This window comes from Zonotrichia albicollis, chromosome 1, assembly GCF_047830755.1.
Source record: "Zonotrichia albicollis isolate bZonAlb1 chromosome 1, bZonAlb1.hap1, whole genome shotgun sequence".
Classification (NCBI taxonomy): Eukaryota; Metazoa; Chordata; class Aves; order Passeriformes; family Passerellidae; genus Zonotrichia; species Zonotrichia albicollis.
This window is the reverse complement of record NC_133819.1, coordinates 143703468-143726960: the sequence shown is the minus strand read 5'-3', so window position 1 is coordinate 143726960 and position 23493 is coordinate 143703468. Positions and strand designations below refer to the sequence as shown.

At 46.0% G+C, this 23493-nt stretch overlaps 2 protein-coding genes across 3 annotated transcripts in view; both read right to left on the bottom strand.

The window, feature by feature from the left end:
• Window positions 1-5193: 5193 nt before the first annotated feature.
• TRIB1 (tribbles pseudokinase 1) lies at window positions 5194-19173 on the bottom strand. The gene is made up of 4 exons (XM_014275873.3): window positions 19034-19173; window positions 11575-12009; window positions 10899-11191; window positions 5194-8877 (listed from the first exon to the last, which is right to left on the bottom strand). Exons 2-4 carry the CDS (start codon window positions 11878-11880, stop codon window positions 8409-8411), a joined length of 1068 nt encoding a protein of 355 aa, XP_014131348.1. The 5' UTR covers window positions 11881-12009; window positions 19034-19173; the 3' UTR covers window positions 5194-8408.
• Window positions 13106-23493, bottom strand: part of NSMCE2 (NSE2 (MMS21) homolog, SMC5-SMC6 complex SUMO ligase) — a 132203-nt gene continuing 121815 nt past the window's right edge. For both annotated transcript variants that reach the window (XM_005479591.4, XM_074556920.1), the window contains one exon: window positions 13106-21649. In XM_005479591.4, coding sequence (XP_005479648.3) covers window positions 21529-21649 — 121 coding nt within the window. In that variant the 3' untranslated portion in view covers window positions 13106-21528. The remainder of the gene's footprint in view (window positions 21650-23493) is intronic.

The window sequence follows — 23493 nt, the reverse complement described above, 5'->3', positions numbered from 1 at the left end:
CTCTGAGCAACCTGTTCCAGTGCCTCTCGAGCTTCACAGTAAAGGTTTTCTCCCTAATATCTAATCTAAATCTACCTTTCTTCAGTTTAGAACCATTCCCCCCCTATCCTATCACTACACTCCACGACAGAGTCCCTTCTCAATGTTTCCTGCAAGGCCCCTTTAGGCAGAGGAAGATGCTGCAAGGTTTCTTCAGAACCCTCTCTTCTCCAAGCTGAACAGCCCCACCTCTCCCAGCCTGGAGAAGGCTCCAGCCCTCTCCAGGAATTGCTCAGCAGGTCCATGCTCTTCTTATGTTGGGGGCTCCAAAGCTGAATAAGGTATTTCAGGTGGGGCAGAGGGGAATGCATGTGGCTCTGATCAATCTCACTCTGCCTTCTTGCTGTGGAGACTCTCAGCTGCTTGGGATATGTGTGCTGGAAGCCCCCAGCAGCTCCTTCAGCTCTGAGACTGCAGGTGCTGAAGGCAGGCACTGAGCTACACTGACAAACCCAGCCTGTGGAGGTTCCAATGAACCCCTGACAATGAGGTGGGAGCCCTGGTTGGCATCAAACCCCTTTCCACGTGTCACAGGTGCAGGGATCCCGCCCAGGGAGGATGTCAGCTGTAATAAGCAATCTCTTCTCTCAGCACACAGCCTGAGCTCGCTGCACCACTCTGCCTGTCGCTGGGTGAGGCCCTTTCCTCTCAGGCTCTGACTCATGCCCACATGCGTGAGCAGGATGTGCATCACGGGCCAGCCCCGGGTCAGCAGCTCAGCCCACGGCGCCCTGCCAGCACCCAGAGCCGTGCCCAGGGCTGGGACAAGCTGCATGCCGCTGCAGCATCTTCTCTCCAGCACACCTGGACATCCCAGCATGGACCAGCTCCTGCCAGTGCCTAATGCTGGCCATTCTGTCTGTCTGCAGGCAGCAAGGCTTGCCTGAGGAGCCTGCAGGCAGGGGGTACCTCCTATCTGGGGTCCAGGCCCCATCCTGACACAACAAAAGCACTCTCCCTGCAAAGCTCCTTGCTGGAGATTGCTCAGGGCTTTGGCTGGACACATGCAGAGCCTGGGCCACAGCACAGCATGTAAAGGTGCTCCCTCTACGCTCAAAACACAAATCCTGCTTTTCCCCATGTGCCCAGAAAGAAAGAAGAAGAGGAGATTGAGAAAAATGTTACTAAGTCAGGAAATCATTCTGGAGGAGGGGCAGCAGTTCCTCTAACCTTGCACATGGGGAAAGAAAACTATTTGCTGACTTTGCCTTATTTTTTAATTTATTGTTTTGCCAGCTGCTCAGATGAAAGGACAAAACTGCCTGCTGTAATGAGGCAGCCAGTCAAGCATGTCTTTGCAGCATGAAGCATCTGGCTGGGACACTAGTAATGAGCAGGGGATAGTCCAAAGGGTTCATGGGACACATCCTTTCATATCTCTCTATGCAACAGAGAAACTGGCCATTTGCTTGTTCTTGCTCGCATGAAAATCCAAAATCTCCCAGAGATCATTGCCTTCAGCAGACAGAGCCCTTACATATCAAGTATCACAAGACCCATGATAAAAAATCCCATGAGTTGACTGATTAAGCCTTTCTGCCCACTGGGCTCAAGTCCTCACCCCTCTGGGGGCTGTGGCTGCCTCAGAAGGCTCCTGACCTGCACAGAGCCCAGTGTCACCTCCAGTGCCCATGGGGAGTGAGGGCAGCAAAAAGATTCTCCAAAACTGGGCCAGTGGCTCCTCTTTAGTCATTCTTGTTGTATTGCTGTTGTTTGAAACATACTCCCCTCCCAAGCAAGGTAATTTATTGGAGCAGTGCCAAGATCTGCTGTGGAATTTATTGCTGCAGGATTTTGAGACCTCGAGGTACAGATAGAGTCAAAGCAAGGGCCAAGCAAGGCTTCCAGTGACAGGAAGGTCCTTGGAGGATGCTTAAATACCAAGGTGGGTATCAGTAGGCCACAGTGTCGTGGAATCATGCAATGCTTTGGGTTGGAAGGGACCTTAAAGACCACCTAGCTCCAAATCCCCCGCTGTGGGCAGGCACACCTTCACTAGACATGTGGCTCAAAGCCTAACCCAGCCTGGCCTTGAACACTGCCAGGGTTGGGGAATCCTCAGCCTCTCTGGACAGCCTGTTCCAGTGTCTCACTACACTCACAGTGAAGAATTTCTTCCCAACCTAAACCAGCCCTCTTTCAGTTTAAAACTCTTACTGCTTGTCCTATCACTGCAGTCCCTGATAACGAGTCCCTCTCCATCTTTCCTGTAGGTGCCCTTTAGGCGCTGTGTCCCTGTGCTGCAGGGAAACACCTCAGGAGGAGCCTGCTGGGCACCAGCCACACTCCTGCACACCTGTAGGCATCAGGCAAGGGCACCTGCTTCTCCTGGGGCCAGAGGGACCTGACAGCATCCCCAGATCCAGCATCTGCCTTCCCCCACATCCAGGAGCTTGGGCACAGGCAGGAGGGTGGGGAGAAGCACAGCTCCCCACCACACTTGTCAGCAGCAACTTCATAAATGCACCCGGTGGGTTCTGCACTTTCACCTGATGTTTGAGGGTTATTGCCCCCCTGCTTAGCAACAGAGGCTGCTGGCTCAACTTTGTGAGCCCAACTCTGCTGCCATTGGTCACTGGGGAAAACACTCACACCATGCATCCCACTGCCCATCTGCAAAGTCATTCTCACTGCATATGCAAGTCTTGCCCCAAATTATGTGGGTATTCTGTCTCCAGTTGTTAGTGCAGCAAAGGAAACTTGTGGTATTTGAGCCTCAGTGAGGCTATGAATCTGACAAGTTGAGACTTGACAGGGATGTTATCACAGGGCCCAACAATGGCTTTACACTCAATTACATTTATGGTTTCTTCAATTCATCTAAATGTTTATGGCTTTTTCACTACCAGGAAGTTAAGGAAAAAATTTTTTAAAAATCACGAAAAGGAAAATAAATTTCTGTAATGAACAGAAATTTGCTGGTGCAAGGCTCTGAGACAGGAAAGAAACTGAGCAACTATCTTGGGTGGTGGGGAAGAGTCATTTTCTGTGGTGACCAGAGCTATATTTGATTTCTTAGGCAATGTCAGCTTTTGCATGCTACATTCTTTGGCTAATTGCCAGCACGATGTGTAATACTTTAGCCACACTGTTGTTACTTAATCCTTTCCTAATCTGCAATTTGCGCAAGAGGAGTAAAATCTAAGCAAAGCCACTGAGAACATCTCCACTAATAATTTATCAAACTCAACTTTTGTTGTTGGCCGGAGACGGCAGTTGATGGAGGTGAATGTTTTCCCACAACAGCGCCGTATCATAAACACAGGGCAGCTGATTCACGCCACACTTATTTTCTGTCATCCACCCTTGGTGTCACCCTGATATTTCTTCGAATGATAAGCCTGTGTGTGTGTGCTCACAACACACCGCCGAGGCCCCAGTTTCATCTCTTTGTGCAAATTACACATTAATTAACCATTAATAACAGTGGGAGTTGCAGGCAGAAATCCACACCCGCCGCGATGAGACCGTGCCCTTGGTGAGCCAGTGCCTTATTAATCACCTGCACCTCAGCTGGAGCTCTGCACAGCCCTGCCAGACAAACACCCCGCAGAGGGAAGCGCTCACCAGCCCTAATCCTGCCTTAAAGAAAAGCCTTACCTCTTGCTCTATGAATTTTATTTATTTTGGTCCTCTGGGCAGTGCTTGCTGTTGTTAGAAACATGATTGCTTCATACAGTTATGTTAATGTTTGCATTTGACAGAATGTAATTGATACTTCGGCTGCTCCAGTTTCAAAGCCAAATTAGGAAATGAAGTGCTGCACATTAGCTTGTTTAGCTGGTTAAATACTGTAAATAAATACATGCAGGGCAATGAAAACTAATGAGTTTTCTTTAAGGCATTTTCTAAATAGCTGGCTTCACAAAAAGAAGATGCTGCTGTGAACTTATATCCTGAAGGATTTCTCATTTTGCTGCAACAAAAGTTGATCCTGTCTGAAATCTGAACACTGGATTTCACTTAGAGAAAAGGATTTTGCAAGTTATGGAGGAATCATGGCAAGAACTGTTGCAAATTTCATGGTACTTTTATCAACAATACTTCTGTGACATTGCATTTTACAAAGCCATTTTTTGCAAGGGATTAATTCAGACCGTGGTTATATGTCAAGTTATTCTTCTCAATGCTCACTAGAAAAACATCTTTGTAAGAAGTATTTGTGCTGCTAAATCTGTGCGCTGCCATAAGGCTGAATGTTAGGCTTTTTTCCTTGACAGAATGCAGCAGCATGAGAAAAGTAGGGAAAAAATTTTGGTTTTCTATAAAGAGATAATCTATTGAGAATTGCTTGACAGAGTGCACTCAGCACTGCTGGAATAATAAGTGTTTCTCAAGTTATCTGTCCTGCCCTCAGTGCATTAAAGGAGAGCTAGAGGAGAGTATTGCACTGGCGCTGTGATCCAGCCAAGGGCAATGAATTTTCCTCTTGTACATCTACAAAATAACCCTGTTCTTTCACCCCTTTGCTTTCATAAATACTACATTGATGCCAAAGTGCCTTGGCCTAACTTGAAGGTGTTCTACTAAAACCAGGGAACTGTTTAGTATAGGTAGAACTGAACCTTTACCAGTCCTTTTTGACTGCAAATAACCTCAGAAGTATCACCTCCTTGGCAGAGATGTTGACTTTAAACCTGAGCTTGCTGAGCTGGCTGTTTTACCTGGCACTTTCAGAGGAAGCTGGTTTACAAATTCTGCTGTGCTACTTCAAAAGAAAATTATTGAACTGGTGCCTAAAATGCAGCTGAAGTACTGAGAGTTGATAAAAATACATACTTAGGATGTAAGATCCATCCTGACTGGGAGGTGGTTCAATGCCAGCTTAGGATGGAGACCAGGATGTTGTGAAAAACCTCAACTTTTCCTGTGTTTTTAGCAACAACAGAGAACTGAAGTCTCACAGCACTTTTCAGAGAGGGCAATTTCAAGGTGAAAATGGTGACCAGGTCTGCAAAATACCTAAGAGATTCATGTGGTCCTCAGCCAAAAGGACCATTTAAAAATAGACAAACTATGACTCTCTCAAAAAGAAATGTGTGCATTGCATAAATCAAAGTTCTCACACCCACCATCAAAAGTTTAATCACTTAATATGCTGGTTCTTTCAACACGTTCTGAAACTTTGTATACAATAATACAAACGATGGGGTAACGAAGCAATAGCAATTTATTCTGCTGTACAAACGGATATTGCATTATAATCCCTAAAGCAATACAGAGGCTGTTTGCAGATGTTACTACAATTTGGCGTTTATTTTAATTGCTCTGCAGCACAGCTCATGTGAAACAAAGTCACGGGATGACCTACACGTTCACCTACTGAGGGTGACTTAACTGCAAGGGGGAGAAAAAAGTTTTTTTGAAAGTTTTTGAGGTTTCACTTAAATACAAACCTCCTGCAGCTGTTTTGAAAGGATGCATCAGGGCTCCTGTCCAAGCCTGAAAGCATGGTAGGGCAGGGGGTAATTTAATCAGCCAGGCTATGCAGTGTGCATATTTTTACAAGTCTTGCAAGAATGACATCAGTAAAGTAACTTGAGATATTTTGGTGTCTGACATTCACTCAGCAAGTGCTAAGAAAATATGCTTACTGCACAGATCACTGGCTTCACAGAGTGGGAGTCAAGGTAACTCATGAGAGTCAGCGCACTTTGCTTTATCACTGACCAGGTCCCTTTTCCCTCCTTTTCACTTTCCACTCCCCTTCTAAAAGTAAAAGCTGCTTTTAAAGTTGCTCCTGCTCAAGGAGCTGCCTAGAAGCAGTTGCTCCACTAAACAGATTTCAAGCAAAAGGACAAAGTTAAACATGAGGCAAAGTATAAATAAAAATCAAGACTCTCTTCCTCCTCCTTTCCACTTGTGAGCGATGATCTCACCGCTCCGGGTGGATTGCAAGGGTGGCTTGATCTCTTTCAGGAAAGCACATTCTCTAACCTTGATACTGCAGCTATTTATACTTCTCTCTTCTCACCACAAAGAAAAGCAGCTCTAATAATCCTTCCCTTGGTTTTAATGAGAGCACCGTGCTGCCTCCCAGCAGCAGGGTCAAGCCTCTGCCCACGAGCTGTAGCTCCCTGTAACACCAATGCTCTTGGTTACTGCCTCTCCTTCTGGTTGCTCACTTTTAGACATCTGAGATCGGATTTTCCACCGGCTGAAGCATCACATTGCCAGGCACACAGGTGCAGGATGACAGCCCTGATGTGCCACAGCATCTTCTGCTCACAGGGCACAGAGGGAAACAAATGCATGGGCTGAAAGGCAAGAGGGTTTCTAAAATTCAGAGGCAGAGCTCTAACTCCTATCTCCCTTGTTTATCAGAGGAGTAGCATAATCCATTTCACATAACCATGGGGACATCCCAAGCGCTTTCCACCTCACAAGAGGCAGGATCCATCCCCTGTCCCCCCTCTCCCTGGGGATTCAATCCCAGGCTGAGTTCAGGGAGCTCAGGCTAAGGCATGATGGAATGCATATACAGACCATAGAGGAGCTGATAGTCTCTTAGGCCAAACCCCATTTTCTCAGATTAAACCAGACACACTGAGCTGCATTCCTCTTGAGACACCACAAGAATTGGGGACAAACATTATGAAACCAAGTTTATTAAAACTTTCTACAAGTCAGACTTTATCATCCAGGTTTCCACAGACATATACATATGTACAAATTGGACATAGTGTTTTTAGCTTTTCTGGCAGAATTTTCTACCAATATATACAAATGTACTGTTTTTCATAGAAGGGTTAAACTGTATCACAGATACAAATGTCAAGCAATCATGAGAGGTTTAGTGCAACGGAGAGCTGGAGCGCTCTGCTCTTAATGCTCATGATTCTGTCAAGTTAGTATTGCCAACAATAATTCACATTGAACTGCTCTTCGACACCTCTTATTAAGACAAAGTACAACAAAACAAGAAAACAAAACCCCAAACAGTAAGGTATGTACAAAGTACACAGTCCATGAGGTATACATGGTATTCTTGCAACGGGTGGTGGGACTGCAGCTTGCCAGGGTTAACCCTTAAAATGACTTCACTCGAACTGGGTGGTGTTGGGAACGTGCATCACCCACCTCACGGCCATTTTAGAAGCCACACTCTTGCCTAAGGTGAATGGACATCTCTGCATAAACCACTGGACACATGTGAAACTAAGCAGAAATCTTAGGCAGGACTAAGGTTTACTTACCCCCAACCCAGGAAGCTAATGATTCAGATATATTCATTATTCACACATATTGGAAAGACTATGAATAATCATGCAAAATAAAAACAAAACTTTAAAAATTAAAAAAAAAAAGGCGGGGGAAGCTGGAGGCAAACAGCATACCTGAATAATCAACTAAGGGTGTACAGAGATTTTGCTCTTAAGACTAACTTTTTGTGGGGGTGGAGGGGGAAAGAGGAGGTGATGTGTTATTTTCAAGAGTTAAGCCGGTTGAAAAACATGGCCATGTTTACAGGTACTGTACAAGACACCCCTTATCCTTTCCAGGGGAAGGTGCCCCAGCCGATAGTGTTACGGTTTGGTAAACGGATACGTTTTGGCACTCGGGAGTTAACGAGACCTGCTACTTGACTAGCTCGCTGAGGGCATTAAGTTATATAGGCTACACTGTGGTAACACGAGGCTTAAGTCTATTTAAAATGCTTTCCTGGACAGCAAATGGAATCAGAAGGGATCCAGCTGGGAGATCCACTGGTTTCTGCTTCAGAAAGAGCCACAGCAGTGATTTGTCTTATGGGTGGATCTAGGAGCTTCACACCTCTGAAAGCAGGATCAGCTGGAGGAGCAGCACAAGCAGAGAGCTGGCCGTGGTGGGTGAAGACCTCCTTCCCTCATTAACGGGTGCTTACAGTCAGAGAGCTGCTTGGCGAGCTGGCTGCTGGGGCACGCCAAGGCGATTCCCCTTTTAACCATTTCTGTCACATTTGTTCAGGCAGAGGTGCGCCATGTGCCCCTCTGCCCCTGCACATCCTGGCCAGGGCTCCACACCTCTGCAGCCGCTGCAGGAAAGCAGAAGGAGTTGCCTTTCCATCCCACACCTTGCCAGACGTAAGACTCTGCAGCCAAGACGTGACCAGTTACAGCAGAGGAGGATGCGGGAGGCAGAAGAGCCAGACAGTTCTCACAAGGCTGCACAAGTCCTCCGGGGCTGGTGGGACCAACCAGCAGAGCAAGAGGATGGAACTCTGAGTACACTTAGGGAGTGGAGACCTCCAGGGTGGCATTCATTTAGACAAGGTCACTTTTCTGACCATACTGGCACTTTAAGATGCAGTTGAGTTTGCAGAACTGGGAAAATGAAACCCTACAAAGATGCCGGAGGTAAGAACCGACGAGGTTTTTGAGATTTCGGGGTTAGCAGAAGAAGGAACTGATATCATCACTGTCTCCATGATATTCTGGGACAATCTGATCTGAAGCTCCCGTCTCCTGGTCTGTATATCCAGGCTCCATGACTGCCTCAAACCAAGGGTGAAGCAAGATCTCTGGAGCAGTGAGTCTTTCGGAAGGCTCCCGCCGCAGGAGGCTGCGGATGAGGCAGCGGGCTTTGGGGGAGACGTGGTCAGGAATACAGAACTGTCCACGCCGGATTTTGGAAAACAGAGTGCTAGGGTCCGAGTCATGGAAGGGATAGCGTCCCACCAGCAGGGTATAAAGCATCACTCCCAAACTCCACACATCGGCCGATTTTCCAGAGTAAGTCCCCGTCGTGTTTAGGATCTCAGGGCTGACGTATGCCGGGCAGCCGTGCTTGTCTGAGAGTGCATCGTCTTCACCCTTGATGATGTGTGTGTCTTCCAGGCTCTCCAGACGCAGCTGAGTCCTAGGGAGGGCAGGAGAGGAAGCCACAGGTGAGAAATAGCAACAGCAGTCATGAGCAAGCACAGCAAGCCCCTGCCATGGCCCCATTCTCTCTTGCATTGGCACTGGGAAAGGAAACACCTCAACTTGCAGCAGAGAAGTTGCCCAGACGCCCAGGAATGTGTAATGGAAGTGCTGCTGTGTGCATCGGGCCAGCATTCAGTGACACTCATGTTTTTTTTATTAACTGGAGATTTTAACAACACAGAGGACTCTTGAGGAACACCGAGTCTCCGCTACCCACGCAGGTTGCAGTGCCACTGCAGGGGGTTAATTGGTGACATGGCACTTTGCAGCCACTGTGTGCCGTTCAGGCTTTGAGCAAACAGCATCCAGCTGTGCGACTCCACAAACCACAAAGCCCAGCTCCCCTCTGCACTGGTGAGGATCATTGCCTTCCCTAAGCTTTTTTTTTTTTTTTCATTTTAGTTTGTAATTTATTCTTTTTATTTTTGGAGCGTATCACCACACTCACCATCTCCAGGTGGAGATGGGTCCACCCCAACCTCCTATTTCGGAGGGTAAGGGGAGCTCCCCGTCGGCAAGGAAGCCACCAGGCAGCCCTGGAAGGGCTCTGCACTGCCTGGCAGCCTGCTGGGGTGTAGATATGTTGGCTTCAGCCTGTCCTCAGCCTGACCTCGGCAAATACCCATTGGTTCTGCAAACGGAAAATATGACTCAACGAGAACCGTGGGCCCGGGATTGGCTGCGGGAGCCCTGAAACTGCACCTGTGCAGAGCCCGCGTCGCCTGCCATTGCTTAACCCTCTTCTTGCCAAATGTGATGCACATGACATCGCCTGTGCAACACGTTATTTCCAAATGAGCGAGACTGTAAGCAACGTAACATTTCAACAAATGTTTCATCTTCTTATGGGAGGGAAAAGCTGCAATAGTTTCCTTCAAAGGAATAGCTTTCTTTACGTGTCAACATATGGCTGTTTCAGAGGGGCAGTGCTGGTTAATTTTCTTATCACATTTGTAAAAGATATGCTGAAGAATCATTTGCCCAGTTTAACATAACAAAATCCCTTTTCTTTCGTATCAGTAGTATCACTGTACATTTTTATGATATTAAGCACAACTCCATTGCAGCTTTTACTTGGTTTTTTAACATTCCTTGGGATAAGCAGCTAATCCAGAGTCAGTTTTGCTGTATTTCTGACTCTGCCACGTGTGGTGAAGCACTGCAAGAGCAGCAAACACTCCAGGGGAATACTGAATTATTTCCCTAATCTAAATTTAACAACTAGATTCTATGATCTCCTCTATGAACCTCGGCTTTAGGCTAAGTTTTACTAAAGTGATTTTCTTTGATGCAGGATTCCCAAAGCATTATATAACCATGTCCCACCTTCCCTCCTGTGTGTGCCCACGATCCACCGGCACGGGGGGCATGGGAAGCACGGCAGCGGAGGGGAGATAAAAGCCTCGAAAGGTTCAGCAGCATCACTCTCATCAGCAGAGTGGTTCAGCAAGGAGACCCTGCCCAAGTGCTGGGGCTCCAGCGTCGGTCACAAGGCAGCTCTCCCGAGGAGGGACCAGAGCTCCAGCTCCTCACATCTCCTGCTCCCCCAGCTGGGCTGCTTCCTCCCGCCAGTACAACACCTCAGCCTCCCCCCTCTCCCTCTCTGCCTTTTATTCATTTGACACTGAATGAGTGGCACACATGACATCTTCTGGCGCTAACGAGCATCTGAACTATCATCCCTTTGTCTGCCAGCGGGTTTCACTGAACTTCTGCTGAATAAGAGGAAGCTCCCGGCGAGCTTCCTCCCTTTCATCAGTCAAGATCTAAGAGGGAGCGCGCCCCGGTTAGATCCGTGACCTACTACACACACGTGATGAGGACCTACTCGGATTGCTCGCAGGTGATGCCCGGCTGACGGGGCTGTTTCCACTCCCTGGGACGCTTTTTGTGTCTCTGGATGTGGCATTCCTCCCTCCCCACTCACCCCAGGGCTGGCTGCTGACAGCCACTTACCTTTCTTCATTAGAGAAGACAAATTTCCTGAGCTTGAGGTCACCAAGTACGATGGCTGACTGGTGGCAGTGAGCTACAGCGGAGACAATCTGCTTGAACAGCCGGGCAGCCTCCTCTTCCCTCAGCCTCTTGCAGCTCCTCACGTAGGAGTGCATGTCCCCAAAGTCCTTTTCAAAGAACACATAGGCCTTGGTGTCCCCGAGAATGACTTCCACAACCCCGGTGATGTTTCTGTGTGACGGCAGCTGAATGTAAGGTCGGATCTTGTCCTGGTAGTGTTTGAGGGGGAACACCTGTATAGAGGAAATTAAACCCAAATTCATTCTCAAGGGCGTTGAAAGCTGCCGCTCGCGTAGCAACTCTCCCCAAACAATGACGAGAGAGCTGGAGGGGAGCCAGGGCTCGGCAAGACCGGCAGGAGCGGCTACCGAGACCTTTCCTGTTCGTTGTGCATTGAAAGGCTGAGGGGGAAACTAAAACAAACCACCATTCCCACAGCTTCTGGGAGGAAGGCGCTCCGAGGTAAGCCGGAGTCCCGGCTCACTGGCAGGGCGTGCAAAAGCCGCCGGGGGCTGGCCGGGCGTTCCCGGCCGTGAAGCAGCGGGAGGAAGGATGTTCGGGCAGGGCTGTCCCCGGGCCGGCAGGACCCGCTCCCCACCCGCGCGGTCCCGCTCACCTTGCAGCGCAGCTCCCGGCCCGAGCTGACGCTCAGCGCCCGGGACACCTGCTCCCGCTCGGCCAGCGGCAGCAGCAGGTACGAGGCGATCAGGCTGGGACCCGCCGCGCCGCCGCCGCCGGCGGGAGAAGCGGGGGCACACGGCGAGCCGGGAGCGCTCAGGCAGTCCGGGGGGCCGCATTCGGCGAGCCGAGGGCACTTGGCGGCCGGCGCTTCCTCGGCGGGGCCGTCGTGCAGGGGCTGCAGGCGCTTGGCCGGGGCGCTGCGGCAGCGGGCGGCCGGCAGCAGGGACGCGGGGCGGCTCATGGGGGGAGCGGAGCGGGCGCGGAGCTACAGGCGGGCGCTGCGCGCTGGGCGCATCCCTTCGCTCTCCCCGCCGAAACCTCGGGCCGTGTCCACCATCTGCTGCCGAGTCCGCGCTAAAGTAGTTGGAGGCTTTTAAAAAAAATTTAAAAAAAAAAAGGTGATTCTCCTCCTCCTCCCGGCCCTGACGCACGGGGAAATGGGAGGAGGGAGGCTGGGACACGCCCGCTCCGCTCCGCCCGCTGCTCTCTGCGCCCCGGGCCCGCCGGGCGGGGCGGCCGCGGAGCCGCCGCGGGACTTGAAGGGGGCGGCGGAGAGCGCCCCCCCCCCCTTCGACCTTAAATAATTATGTCGAGAAAGCGAGGCCACCTTCCTTTCCAGGATCTTCTCGTCCATACAATTGCAGGTTCCCAGCCCCAGTCCTTACTTTTCACTAATCACTAAACAACCATCCCTCACCCCAAGGTTTGCATCACAGCGCTGTTGTGTGAGCATAAGCGTTTACTCATAAGCGTAGACGTAACGTGCACCATCAGAAATACTTGGCACTGGGTGTTTCCCATGTTAAAACTATATCTGCTGTCCGAAAAAGGAATAGCTCGGAGAGTCAGGCAGCCGCCAGCAGCTGCAGTGACCTGCGAGGAGCAGACTGAGAGGAGCTGTACACAGCTCAATAGCATGGCTTTAAAGGAGTAGTAAATGGACTTACAGCCCGGACTGGGAGTAAATGGAGAAGGAAAAAAAAAAAAAAAAAGGAGACAAAACCAGACAACAAATCATTTTCATCCCTGGGGAAAAAAAAAACAAACCCTGCTATAGTTTTGACAAGAATGCTTCAGAAGAAAAACTCTCCAGTTTTCTGGTTTTATATATGCAAATTTTCTGTAATTTAGTGCTGAAGCTCTGCTAATATTAACACAGGGACCCTGCGTTTTGTTATTCAGTAGGATCAACTCCTCCTCTGTTTTGGTTTCCCCAGCCCGGGTCTGTGCAAGAGGCAGAGAGGGCTGAGTGAGGATGGGACACCCAGCTCTGAAGCCTGTGATGCCACGTGTGCAGGTATTTGCTCAGATTCCTGATAGATAACTGCACAGCAAACCCATGCATGCCTTCAGCTACTTCTAGTGTATTTTAAGAAACACATGAAACTCTTGTGCGGGATGACTCATAGAATAGCAGTCCCATTAATGCATTTAAACATAAAACTCATATGCCATAAAGGGATATCCCAGGGCCTGCATTTCTTTCTTTCTTTTTTTTTTTTTTCCCAGAAATAAAATTCCATTAATGCCTGCAGATTGTTTTTGAGTGATTCACCACAACTCTCAAAGCACGCTATTTTATTTGGTTCCTCTTTATAGGTAAAAGACATGCAAGTATCTATCAGACCTTTTGTTTTACTTTCCCTTCCTGGAAGTTTAATGATTGGAATGCTGCTGCTGGGTGAATTTAGCTGGTAGGATGCCACATGTGTGGGCTGCTTCCTCCATCTGAGACAGCAGAAGGTGCAGGGTGGGGGGGAAGGGTATCAGTACCTTTGGGGACAGGGAAAGGGTGCAGACAAAAACAAATGGGTGCACACAAAACAGCAATGGACCTGCATAAAGTTCTCATGGGCATTAGTAGTGTGTGCCGGTGTCCCCTGTAGCTCTTTCAGAACTGAGATGCAGTGTGAGCAGGAATGAAGGTGTCAAGTGTTCCCACCCTCCCAAAGATCCGTCCATCTCAGCTCCTGTGTCAGATCACTGTCCCTGCTGAGGAGAGGCTGTACCAAGGATCTGCTGCATACATTGTTGGAAGTTGGGTCCTTCACCTGCCCAGCCTCCCATCCATCTAGAACCTCGAGGTCCACACCATGGGGACACAGTGGCACCTGAGCACAGGGCTTGGCTCGAGCTACTGGCAGCCAAATGGGAGATGGTACCCACTGCTCCTGAGGAAGGGAAAAAAGCACCTCTTGTCATCCTGGCTCCCCCAAACCCACCTGGCATGTGAGGAGAGCAGAGTACACACAGCATTGTACCTCACAGTCCTGCCACATTCTCCTGGTGCCTGGGCAGCCTTTCCTCACAGGGATTCCAGCAATTTCATGCTCTGTATGTCCGTCCCTGCTAACTGGAGCCCTAAAACTGGGTGAGCAGTTCCCAAAGGCCAGGAAAAGATAACTCCTGGGGCATTCATCCCAGAAGCACTGGTGGGTGCCCTCTTCTAGCTGACTGTATATGCTGAACTACAGTTGACTGTCTACATGTGACTGAGACAAACCAAAGCTTAAATCTCCCAGGTCTATGAAAAATGAGTGAAGTTCTTGACAGAAGGAAACCTTTGTTTCTTCTTTAAAATGCCTGGCATGCTTTCAGTACTCAAAGCCTTAATGCCGTGGCTTAACATATAGTAGCAATTATTACTCAAGTTAGTATTATGTTTTGGGTACAGAATATAGGAAAAGGTCCACATCCAGATTCCCCTCAATCCTCACCAAATTCATTTCAAGATGTAGAGCAGAGAAGGGATTCCCACTTTGATTTTCTGGTTTTTCTAATTTTGGCTAATCCCCAAAATGCAAAAATTAAGAATTAAAAAAAAAAAAAAAGGGATGCCAAGGATGTTGTCTGATGACCTACATGGCATGTTCTTCATGTTCTTTTGGTCTTTCTCAAAGGGCTGAAACTTGTCCTCCTTGCCCATCTCTGCCAGTGCTTGCATGCAGCCCTGGTGTGGTTAGGAACCAGTGCTGAGAACAGGAAGAATTCCAGGAAGAGATTTGTGAAAAACTGTTGCAACATTTCAGTATTATAAGATTTTTGCAGAAAATGGAGCTACCACATTTGACACAGCAGCCTTGTGTTTGTTTTCATCACACCACTGGCTTTTAAGCATGCAGGCTTATCTCCTGCACTAGTCTCCTCCAGAAATCGAAACCTGTCTTTTGGGGTCTTCTTTCTATTCCCTACATAAGCCTTCATCATTCCATCTCCCCCTTCCCCAAAAAAGACTTTTCAGGCTCTGCCTGCTTAGCATGTGTGATGAATTCTGTCATGGCAATCCTCAGTTGTGCCTGTGGTGAATTTGAGCCTGAATGGCTTTACAGCCCTTCAAAATGAACCAGGGCAATGTTACACATCTCCAGTGGACAGCACTGAAAATCATTGGGGAGCACAGATCAGTGCACAATTACAGACCTAATGCTGGGATAAAACATTGACTCTGTGGATGAGTCCTGCTATCCAAGTGCCAGAAAAAATAAACTGCTGTGAGCCAGCAGAATACAAGGAACCAGCACTCAGGTGTTCCAAAGGGACTTGGTACCTGTGAGGTGGGCAGGGATGACCTTTGGAAGCAGAGTTCAGGAGGCATCATGCCTGGCAAAGGATAACAGTGTGCAAGTGTTGGCACCTTCCCAACACTCGCAAAGTCTGAGGAGCTCTCAGTCAAAGGACATTGCAGAATCGTTACAAAAAGTAGATCCTGCCTTGGAAAAGGCCAGTCAAAGCAAGCAGGACTGCTAGCTGTCTCCTCACTTCTGGAGTCCCAGCTGCTAGGCAAGGATCTGGGACTGCAGCAGAAAAAAGAGCCTGTGGGATGTGTATCACAAAATGGGCGCATCCTAGCAGAGGGAAAGGTCTTATATAGCACAGATTTGCCAGGAATCTGGCAAGGTGAATATTGCTCTTCATATATTTTTTCTCTTTTTTTAAACAGACAAGCAGCTTAGTGCATCTGTGAGATGAAGACTGAAGAATCCAGAATTCCTGGTGCTCAGGCATTGATCCTCCCATTTCTCTTATTTTATTTAAGGGAATTTTTGTTACACGGTTTTCAAGCATCTACCTGCCTTGCCCTCAGCCAGTGCTTACACTCACCTGAGCAGCTGCTTTTCCTTAGATGCTCACAAAATTATCACTGTTGCTCCAGTTCTCTGACCCTTTATAACTAGAGCAGCCAGAGGCAATGAGAATTGTGTAACCATCTCCCCACTTCCCAAGTGCTTGGGACAGGTCTGGTAACTTTGACAGTATGTCTCATGGGACACACTGAATAAATCTCTATTAGATTAGGGCACTTATAAATAAACTGGCTGCTTGCCACAGAAAAAAATGAAAAGTTCTTTACTTTAGTTCCCGGATGAGAAAGGCAAGGAACACAAATATTTTGGCTAATATTAAACTATTGGTAAACGATGAAAAATCAGTATCTTTATTTAAAAAGTTATCTCAAGCCATGTAATGAAAATTAAACTACTGCCAGATTGAAAGCCAACAATATAAAACCAGCATGTCATCTATAATCTAATGGTGTACAGAATTACCCTGCACAGATGGGGCTCAAAGAGTAGTCGTATGGCCAGGTGATAAAGAACTAAAAGTGATGTTTTTTATAGCAAAGCAGCATCTGTGATAACCCACAGCCATCCTCAGACACTGTGGAACTTGGCGGCAGATTCACCGCTGAGATATAAAACACATGACGAGCACGTAGTGACATCAAAAGCAGTGCAGTGTAATGGTGCTCAGATGTCTCCCCTCAAGCCCACACAAAAGCTGCTCTCAGGGCTGCTGTAGCTCAGAACTCTCAATGATTCCCTTTTGATAAGCCTGTTTTTAACAAATCCAAGGAGTCTTATGAGCAGCACCTCCTGACTTTGTTCCTTCGCTAACTGGAGAGCATGAAGGCTTCTTCTGTTGCCTGGAAGACGTGTGAAGGTTCAGGTTTTAGACCTCAAATCCTGTTTTTACTTCAGAAGTGGATTGCACAAGCGGACAGTGAATGAGTGTCTCCGTTTCCCTTGCGGTCAGAGAAGATCCTATTCATACTGAGTTTACAAGCAAACACTTCCTTTGGTAAGCTTCCCATGCAATTCAATTCATGTGCGTGCTTTCAGACTCTGTCTTTGGGTCTGGACTAACATCAGAACAAGCAAGAGAGGCAGGCTCTCTTCTCAGCCCACCACAGCCTTTTCTGCAGTGCTTTGAAATGATGAAACACACAGTGTTTTCTGCACACTGCTGCAGTCCTGTCAAGTCACTGTGATTATTCATGCATCAAGAGGCTAAGCACATACATGGGTATCTACTGGATGATGTACACCCATTCCAGAATTTTACTTGCTTAACAATCAATCTAATGTTTTTGCTCTTTATAGTTACTGGCTGGAAGCCTAGAATCTGCTGGCACCTACACACAGGATTCTCCTCTGAGCATTCTGTGACCACGTCAGGTGTTTGAAATATTATGTATTAACAATAAGTACTTTATGACCAGCAAATAAATTATTATTTATGGAAGACTTGGAATTTGCCATCAGTACCTGCAGTGAGGAGCCATCAGCTTAAGGCTTTGGCTGTAGTAACAGAAAGGAAGACCTGTCCTTGGGATATTCTTACATTTTCCATTCCACGAAGCCTTTTTCTAAGTGCATCTTCTTCACTGTATAATAAAACACTATCCATTAGGCAAATGTTTAGTTAACAGACACAGCAGGATCCATACATGAAGATTTTTAGGGAAGGTGAGGATTAAGATTCACTCGAAATGGCAGTGAAACTTAATAAAGTTGCACAGTGAATTCTAAGCTAGTTCTGGCCACAATACTGGAGCTATTCTTGAGAAAAATGTCATGAGGTATACTTGTGACCACAGGTAGGTAAGACCTTTGTCATCAGCCACTCATGAGGAAACATGAGTATCCAAGAGGACATTGTCTAAAATAAGGCAGTGTGTTGGCCTTGGCTGTTGAGTCATCAGTATCACTTCCTGCAGCCCCTGCTTTTGCTCCGGGTATTTCTCAAGGGAGCACTGACTTAGTCTTTTTGATTCTTCTGGAATGAATAAGATCACAGCTCCAGAGCAGTAATGATGAATATGTCCTTGATTCAGAGGTATGTGCACTCATTTTAGCACAAGTGTGCTAAATCTTCCATGAGATGCCTGCCTGATTAGTTTTTATCTTTATTCATCATGGCTTCACTGATTTGAAAACTTCAGACTCTCTAGTTGTAAAATGGAGAATTCACAGGAAGAATCTGTACAAGTGAGAGAGCAAGCTTAAGTGAGCAAGTGTTAATGGCTTGTGCCTCAGGGTACCACTGAAAGCTGTTGTATGTGGATCTCTCTTGCCCTTAATTCACTATTTGCCTAGACATTTCTTTAAACCTTCAAAATACTACGTGGAACTTCTCTAGCAGAGACAGATTCTCACCAGTTTTCAGTGACAGATCCTTCTCAGCTACCCTGAGGTTTGCTGCATTTGTAAAGCACACCTTATGGGAAAAAGAAAATAAAAAACAAACACCTGACCTCTGAATTTCTTTTTTAAAATATCATTGCAAAATTTCTGACGTCAGACAATGAGACACAAATTACCCTGTGAACTGTTAACATATGCCTGTTTACATATGATATCTTATAGCCAAAGCAGATTAAGATTTGAAGGTTTAACTGCTGTTGAGTTTCCACTATGTGAATCATACAGATCATACAGCTTATTCATCACAGGCACTTATTTTTATTCTTTAACTCTTTCAAGCTACTTCTTCCCAGAGTAGAGTTTAGGGGAAATGTGGGACATGTGGGAACAGAGAGATCACACCTGAACTTTGCAAATGAAGGAGCCAAGAGCTGCCATTAACTGCAGCCACCCCAGTGAATCAGTAGTGGTTTGTATCTTGCACCAGGTGAGCTGACAGGCACAGAAGCCTTCCCCAGCTGCCACGGTCACTCTGTCCATCTACCTAGTTAAGAGAAGAGACAGCTGCAATGGATGCTGATGGCCAACCCTGGAATCTTTCCATTTAAGGAGGAAAATTACTTGTAAGAAGCAACAGAAGAGAACCGGCCATGACAAAATCAGCAGGATGGCTCAAGTTCCAAGTTCAAAGAAAAAAAAAATACCATTCATCACTCTAGGATTCCTTGGGTGCTATGATATAGTTTAAATTCAGAAATGCCAAACATTTTGGTGAAAACTCCATTGATTTCAGTAAACACAGGCAGTTCATTCTAGCACTTGAATCTATTTGGTGCATCACTGATTCCAATGGAACTCAAGTACTCTCACCAGCAACGCTGGCACAAGTGAACAAGTATCTGTCTTTTCCTGGATAACATGGTCATATTTTAAAAGAGGCATCTCTGCTGATAAAAGAAAGAAACCTACCTCCATTTAAATACACATGCCTATTCACCTCAGATGTGATTGTTATTAAAGCTGGGCAGGCCAGTGCTGCCATCTCTTTCAGGTGAAACCAAGAAGGATTTCAGAACTTCACTTGCTGTTCAGCTTCTCTGATTCACTGACACTGCCTGTCTCAGGCTAGCAAAGGAGAGAAGGAAGATGATGTAGTTTGAAGCAGGAACATGAACATCCAAAAATACCTTTCCTCTTGGAGTGGCCATAAGTGACTGTTTGACTATTTGTTCTTTTCATTTAAAGTATTGCTTCAGATTTGTTTGGTTTTTGTCTCCCAGCTGCATCATCTTAAGCAGGCAGTCCACCTTATTACCTGTGGATTAGCTAACAGAGGCTGAGTGCAGCACTGTGATGGGTCAAGTCTCTTTTTCACGTAGGACAACAAGGTGTAACCAAGACAGCAATCTCCCTCACAGCATTACTCACTGGAACATGAGGGCAATGAACCTTATCAGGAACTGCAGCAATCCAAGGCTATACTGGTACAAATGCCACAGGTAGCAAACCAAACCTGCTGCCACCAGTTTGTTGGTAGGAATCTGGGTATAATTTACCATTTATAATGTTATGTGTTATTGGAAGGCACACTCAAACACCAACACAAACTAAATTTGAGGTGCAGCACTTGTGGGCATGGAAAATGTATGTACACCTTTGCATTTGAAAACTTGGGAGGCTGGTTATCACTAGGGATTGAATTAGATCCAAGAGGACAATCTTAATGCACCTCTGCCAGAAACTGCAGAGCTTATTTAACCAATGCAAGTTTCTGTTTCTGATATTCTGCTTAGAAATGGTTCAAGAACAAATTTAACCACAATCTTAAAGATGAAACAGAAAGGACATTCCCTCCCCCTCCCTGTTTTTTTTGAAAAATGCTATTGTTAACATCCTCCCTTGTGGTATTTAACTGAAAAAGGGTGACCCGCCTTAAAAACTACAGGTTTGAGCCCTGAGGTATTTTAAAAGGGACCAGATTTTATACATAAAAATACAAACAGGTACATACTGCTCAACCACCCCCCAGTCCCTTTCAGCTCGGCTTCCACGGCAGAAGCACCCACGCTCACTGCAGAGCTGGGGAAGGATGGACCTCAGGGTTAGACCACATGATGAAAATTAGCCAGCCAATTCCCATGAAGTGTTTTGAACACAAAAGCCCAGTGCAAGCAATAATGGTTCAGTTCTCTTTTTCACCTATGAAATCAGCTTGCAGATTAATATTCTTCAATTACAAAATAACAATTTTCAGCTTGAAGTGGTTTGTGCTCTTAAGTGCAATTGGGGTTAATAATGGTCTGTGAAAGGAGAGCTGTTAGCAAACAGTAACCCAGAGTGGAAACCTTAGCACATGGGTACATCAGCTATATTTTACATTAAAAGTCAGATTGTAGATTCAGAAAAAATACATAGGAAAACACCATCTAGCCCACTAAGGATCCCAAAGCACAAAGAAACCTCTATTTTCTGCTTACATATGCCAAGAGATAATTGTCATCTGACTGCCAAGGCAGCTTCTTTTACCTATGGCTATTTCTAATTCATGTATATATATGCCTTACCTGCCTGATGTGTTCAGATCAATTTAGGCAATAAATAGTGTCACAAAGTTTAAGTTCTTTTCTGGATCTGTGCCCAAAAGCATAGATATCTGAAGCTTATATAAAAAGATTTAACTGTTTTTCAATCCAAGGCATATGGTTACAATATATTTGTACTATCTGAAATTTAGTTATTGGAATACCTCTGTAAATAATTGTAGTCTTCTAGCCTACAATATTAAGGTAAAGCCTTCTGGGGCTCCCAAATGAAAAAAGCCTGAATTAAATGCTTCTGAATATCAAAATAAAAGCCTAAGTCAGGGAAGAGAGTTCAAAATTATAAAAAAACAAGGCCAAATCCTCAAAGCTGAGTGGTTGTTCTCTGTGGCCACAAACAAGGAATAAGTGTGCAACACTTTCTGCAAATTCATCTCCAAGGTTTGTGTTACAACATGGGCATGGTCCCAAGCACTGAAAATCCTTGGTCACAGTGCCCTACTCCAACCATGCCCAGTAGTTACAGGGACAGTGACAGAACTATCTGCAACACCCAGCAAAGCACTCATCAATGCTGGCAGGATCTGCATCTCTAATATGCTGAAGAAACTAGCACACTGAAAAGGAAGTTTAAATGCTGCAAAACATACTTTATTTACCAAATGCAAGCTTTTAGAAATTCAGGAAGGTAGAAAAAACCTAAACAAGTTTAACTGGACTTCCTTATATTCCTGACTTCAAAAAATGCTTTCAGTAACAGCAGAGACCTTCAACTTTGGCTATAAATGAAACATTTAACAATGATTTACCTATAAATGAAACACTTAACACATAACAATCAGTTATACAACCTATTTAGAATCAGCAACTTATCTCACAGGACCTTTAATAACAAATTTTCTTTGTGGCAGTAGCATATCCAGCTCACGTGTCCAGGCTTGACCAGCTTTGTTTTTTCTGACTGTCAATCAGTCTTTTAAGTATTTCATCTCGTACAAGATCTGATACTTCTACATCATCATGGCTACAGCCCATTTTAGGGCATCTGTTAAAAAGAAAAGAGAGACTCCATTAAGAATTGTATTTGACAGATATGGGCTTTTGCATAACATCTGCTAGCTTTTTTTTTTTTTCATTCTTTCTCTCAGTTCCTTGTTACCTCTTGTCCTCTTCACCAGTTCTATGTGGGAAAAAATAAATCTATCTCAACTGGTGAGAATCAGCAGCTGAAGGAAGGAAAGAAGGTGCACAGTGAGAGATGGAGACTTTCATCTGTAATCACTCTCTTGCTGCAAGCACACAAGCTGCCTTCATCAGCAATGATATCAGCACTGCATGGACACCTTTCTGTGTTGCTTTCTCTCTCTGCAGTCCTCTAAAAACTGCAGGTAGATACTGCTTACCTCACTAAACTGCAGTGGAGCAGTATAATCTTTACTGGCAGATAAGTAGGGAAATTATTTTCTAGGCAACCAAAAGGGAGTGAGTCTTGCCATGACTGACTGGTGAATCAGTGTACTATCTAGTTGGTGTAAAAATCAACCTGACTTTTTATGAGCTGTGAAAGCTCAGAAAGGAGAAATGGGGCCAAATTAACAGCCTCTAGATGATAATCAAATACAAAATGTCTTACAACTACTTGAAACAGCCAGATAAAGACAGCAGGGTAAAAGATATTCAGGGACCAAAGGTCATTTTCCTTTGGTGGCAGCCCAAACATACACAGATGGTATCTATAGTAAGAAGTAGCACTTTTCCTGAAATTTTTCCTCTCTTAGACTAACGTTTGTCTGAGGTGCTGAACTTATTTACACTCAGTACTCAAATAACTTTTACTCCAGATTCGTCCACAGGTTACTGTGTTTGTCATAGATCAGTCATTTAATTGCTCTGTGCCTCAGTTTTCCCATTTATCACCTTAATACAGCAATAGCTTGCCAGATTAATGAATAACAAGGGCTCAGAAAGCTTTCCACATTTCCTGTAAGCATAAAGTATTAGTATGTCCTTCCAGGCAGTGGAAAATAGTGAGCAAAGCAAGAGACGTAAGAGTTGCCTCAAGGAGTGTGTGACAGGTCTGTCAGCACAGGCTGTGTGTACGTCAGCTGGAGGGCTGGCAGGCAGGCACTGCACTGCCAAGGGCACTGAAGGCATCCTGTGGATTCCAGCTGGGAAGTGCTTGTGAGGAAACAGCCACTGTGTGTCTGCAGAGTGAGCAGCAGCTCCGACTGCAGAGCCAGGTTAGCGAGGATCCTGCCCTGCTCTGCCAGGACACCTGATCCCACAGGAATATCCCTGGCAGGGGCACAGCCCAGCAGCCAGGCCATCACACTGGGATTCTGAACAGGGAACTTGCTGCAATAGCTGGCCTGTCTTCCCACCACAGCAGATGATGGGTTTTAACTGCATTTTCATGAGAAAGTTTAAAATTACCGTAGGTTGGTCAGACTGGGCAGAGAAAACCAAGGACTCCTTCTTAATTTAATTACAGTGAAGCTGTGGCATTGCTCTGTGTGTGCTTTTCTAGCACTGGAATAATTGCTGTAAAAATGGTAAGGTTGCCAGCTAAAAGCTCAGTATTAAGAACTGCCAGTGTTCAGACTGCACAAATAATTTTGGTTTGAGGATAAGGGAGCTTTTAAAGCTGGGTGTTTTACAGCTGATATGATTTTTTTAACTCCAGAGTTTCTCTAGTCTGCCATTTCTTAAAAGGTAAAATAAAATTCAGTCATGTGAGCCTATTTGTTTTTCAGCAGAGCAGAAACTTTTGATCCACTACAACACTTCCTCCTAAATTGACATTGTTCTGATGGATTTAACAACACAGAGAAATATTTAGATACAAACATCCTAAATTCAGTATCAGAGAAAGTATTCTTGTCATTGGAC

Excerpts from the sequence above, each read along its gene's own strand:
- TRIB1 (XM_014275873.3), bottom strand. The coding sequence starts at position 11,880 with ATGAGCCGCCCCGCGTCCCTGCTGCCGGCCGCCCGCTGCCGCAGCGCC. Across the intron at positions 11,192-11,574 it reads GCCGGGAGCTGCGCTGCAAG|GTGTTCCCCCTCAAACACTA; the intron begins GTGAGCGGGACC and ends TCCTCTATACAG. Across the intron at positions 8,878-10,898 it reads GTCTTCTCTAATGAAGAAAG|GACTCAGCTGCGTCTGGAGA; the intron begins GTAAGTGGCTGT and ends TGCCCTCCCTAG.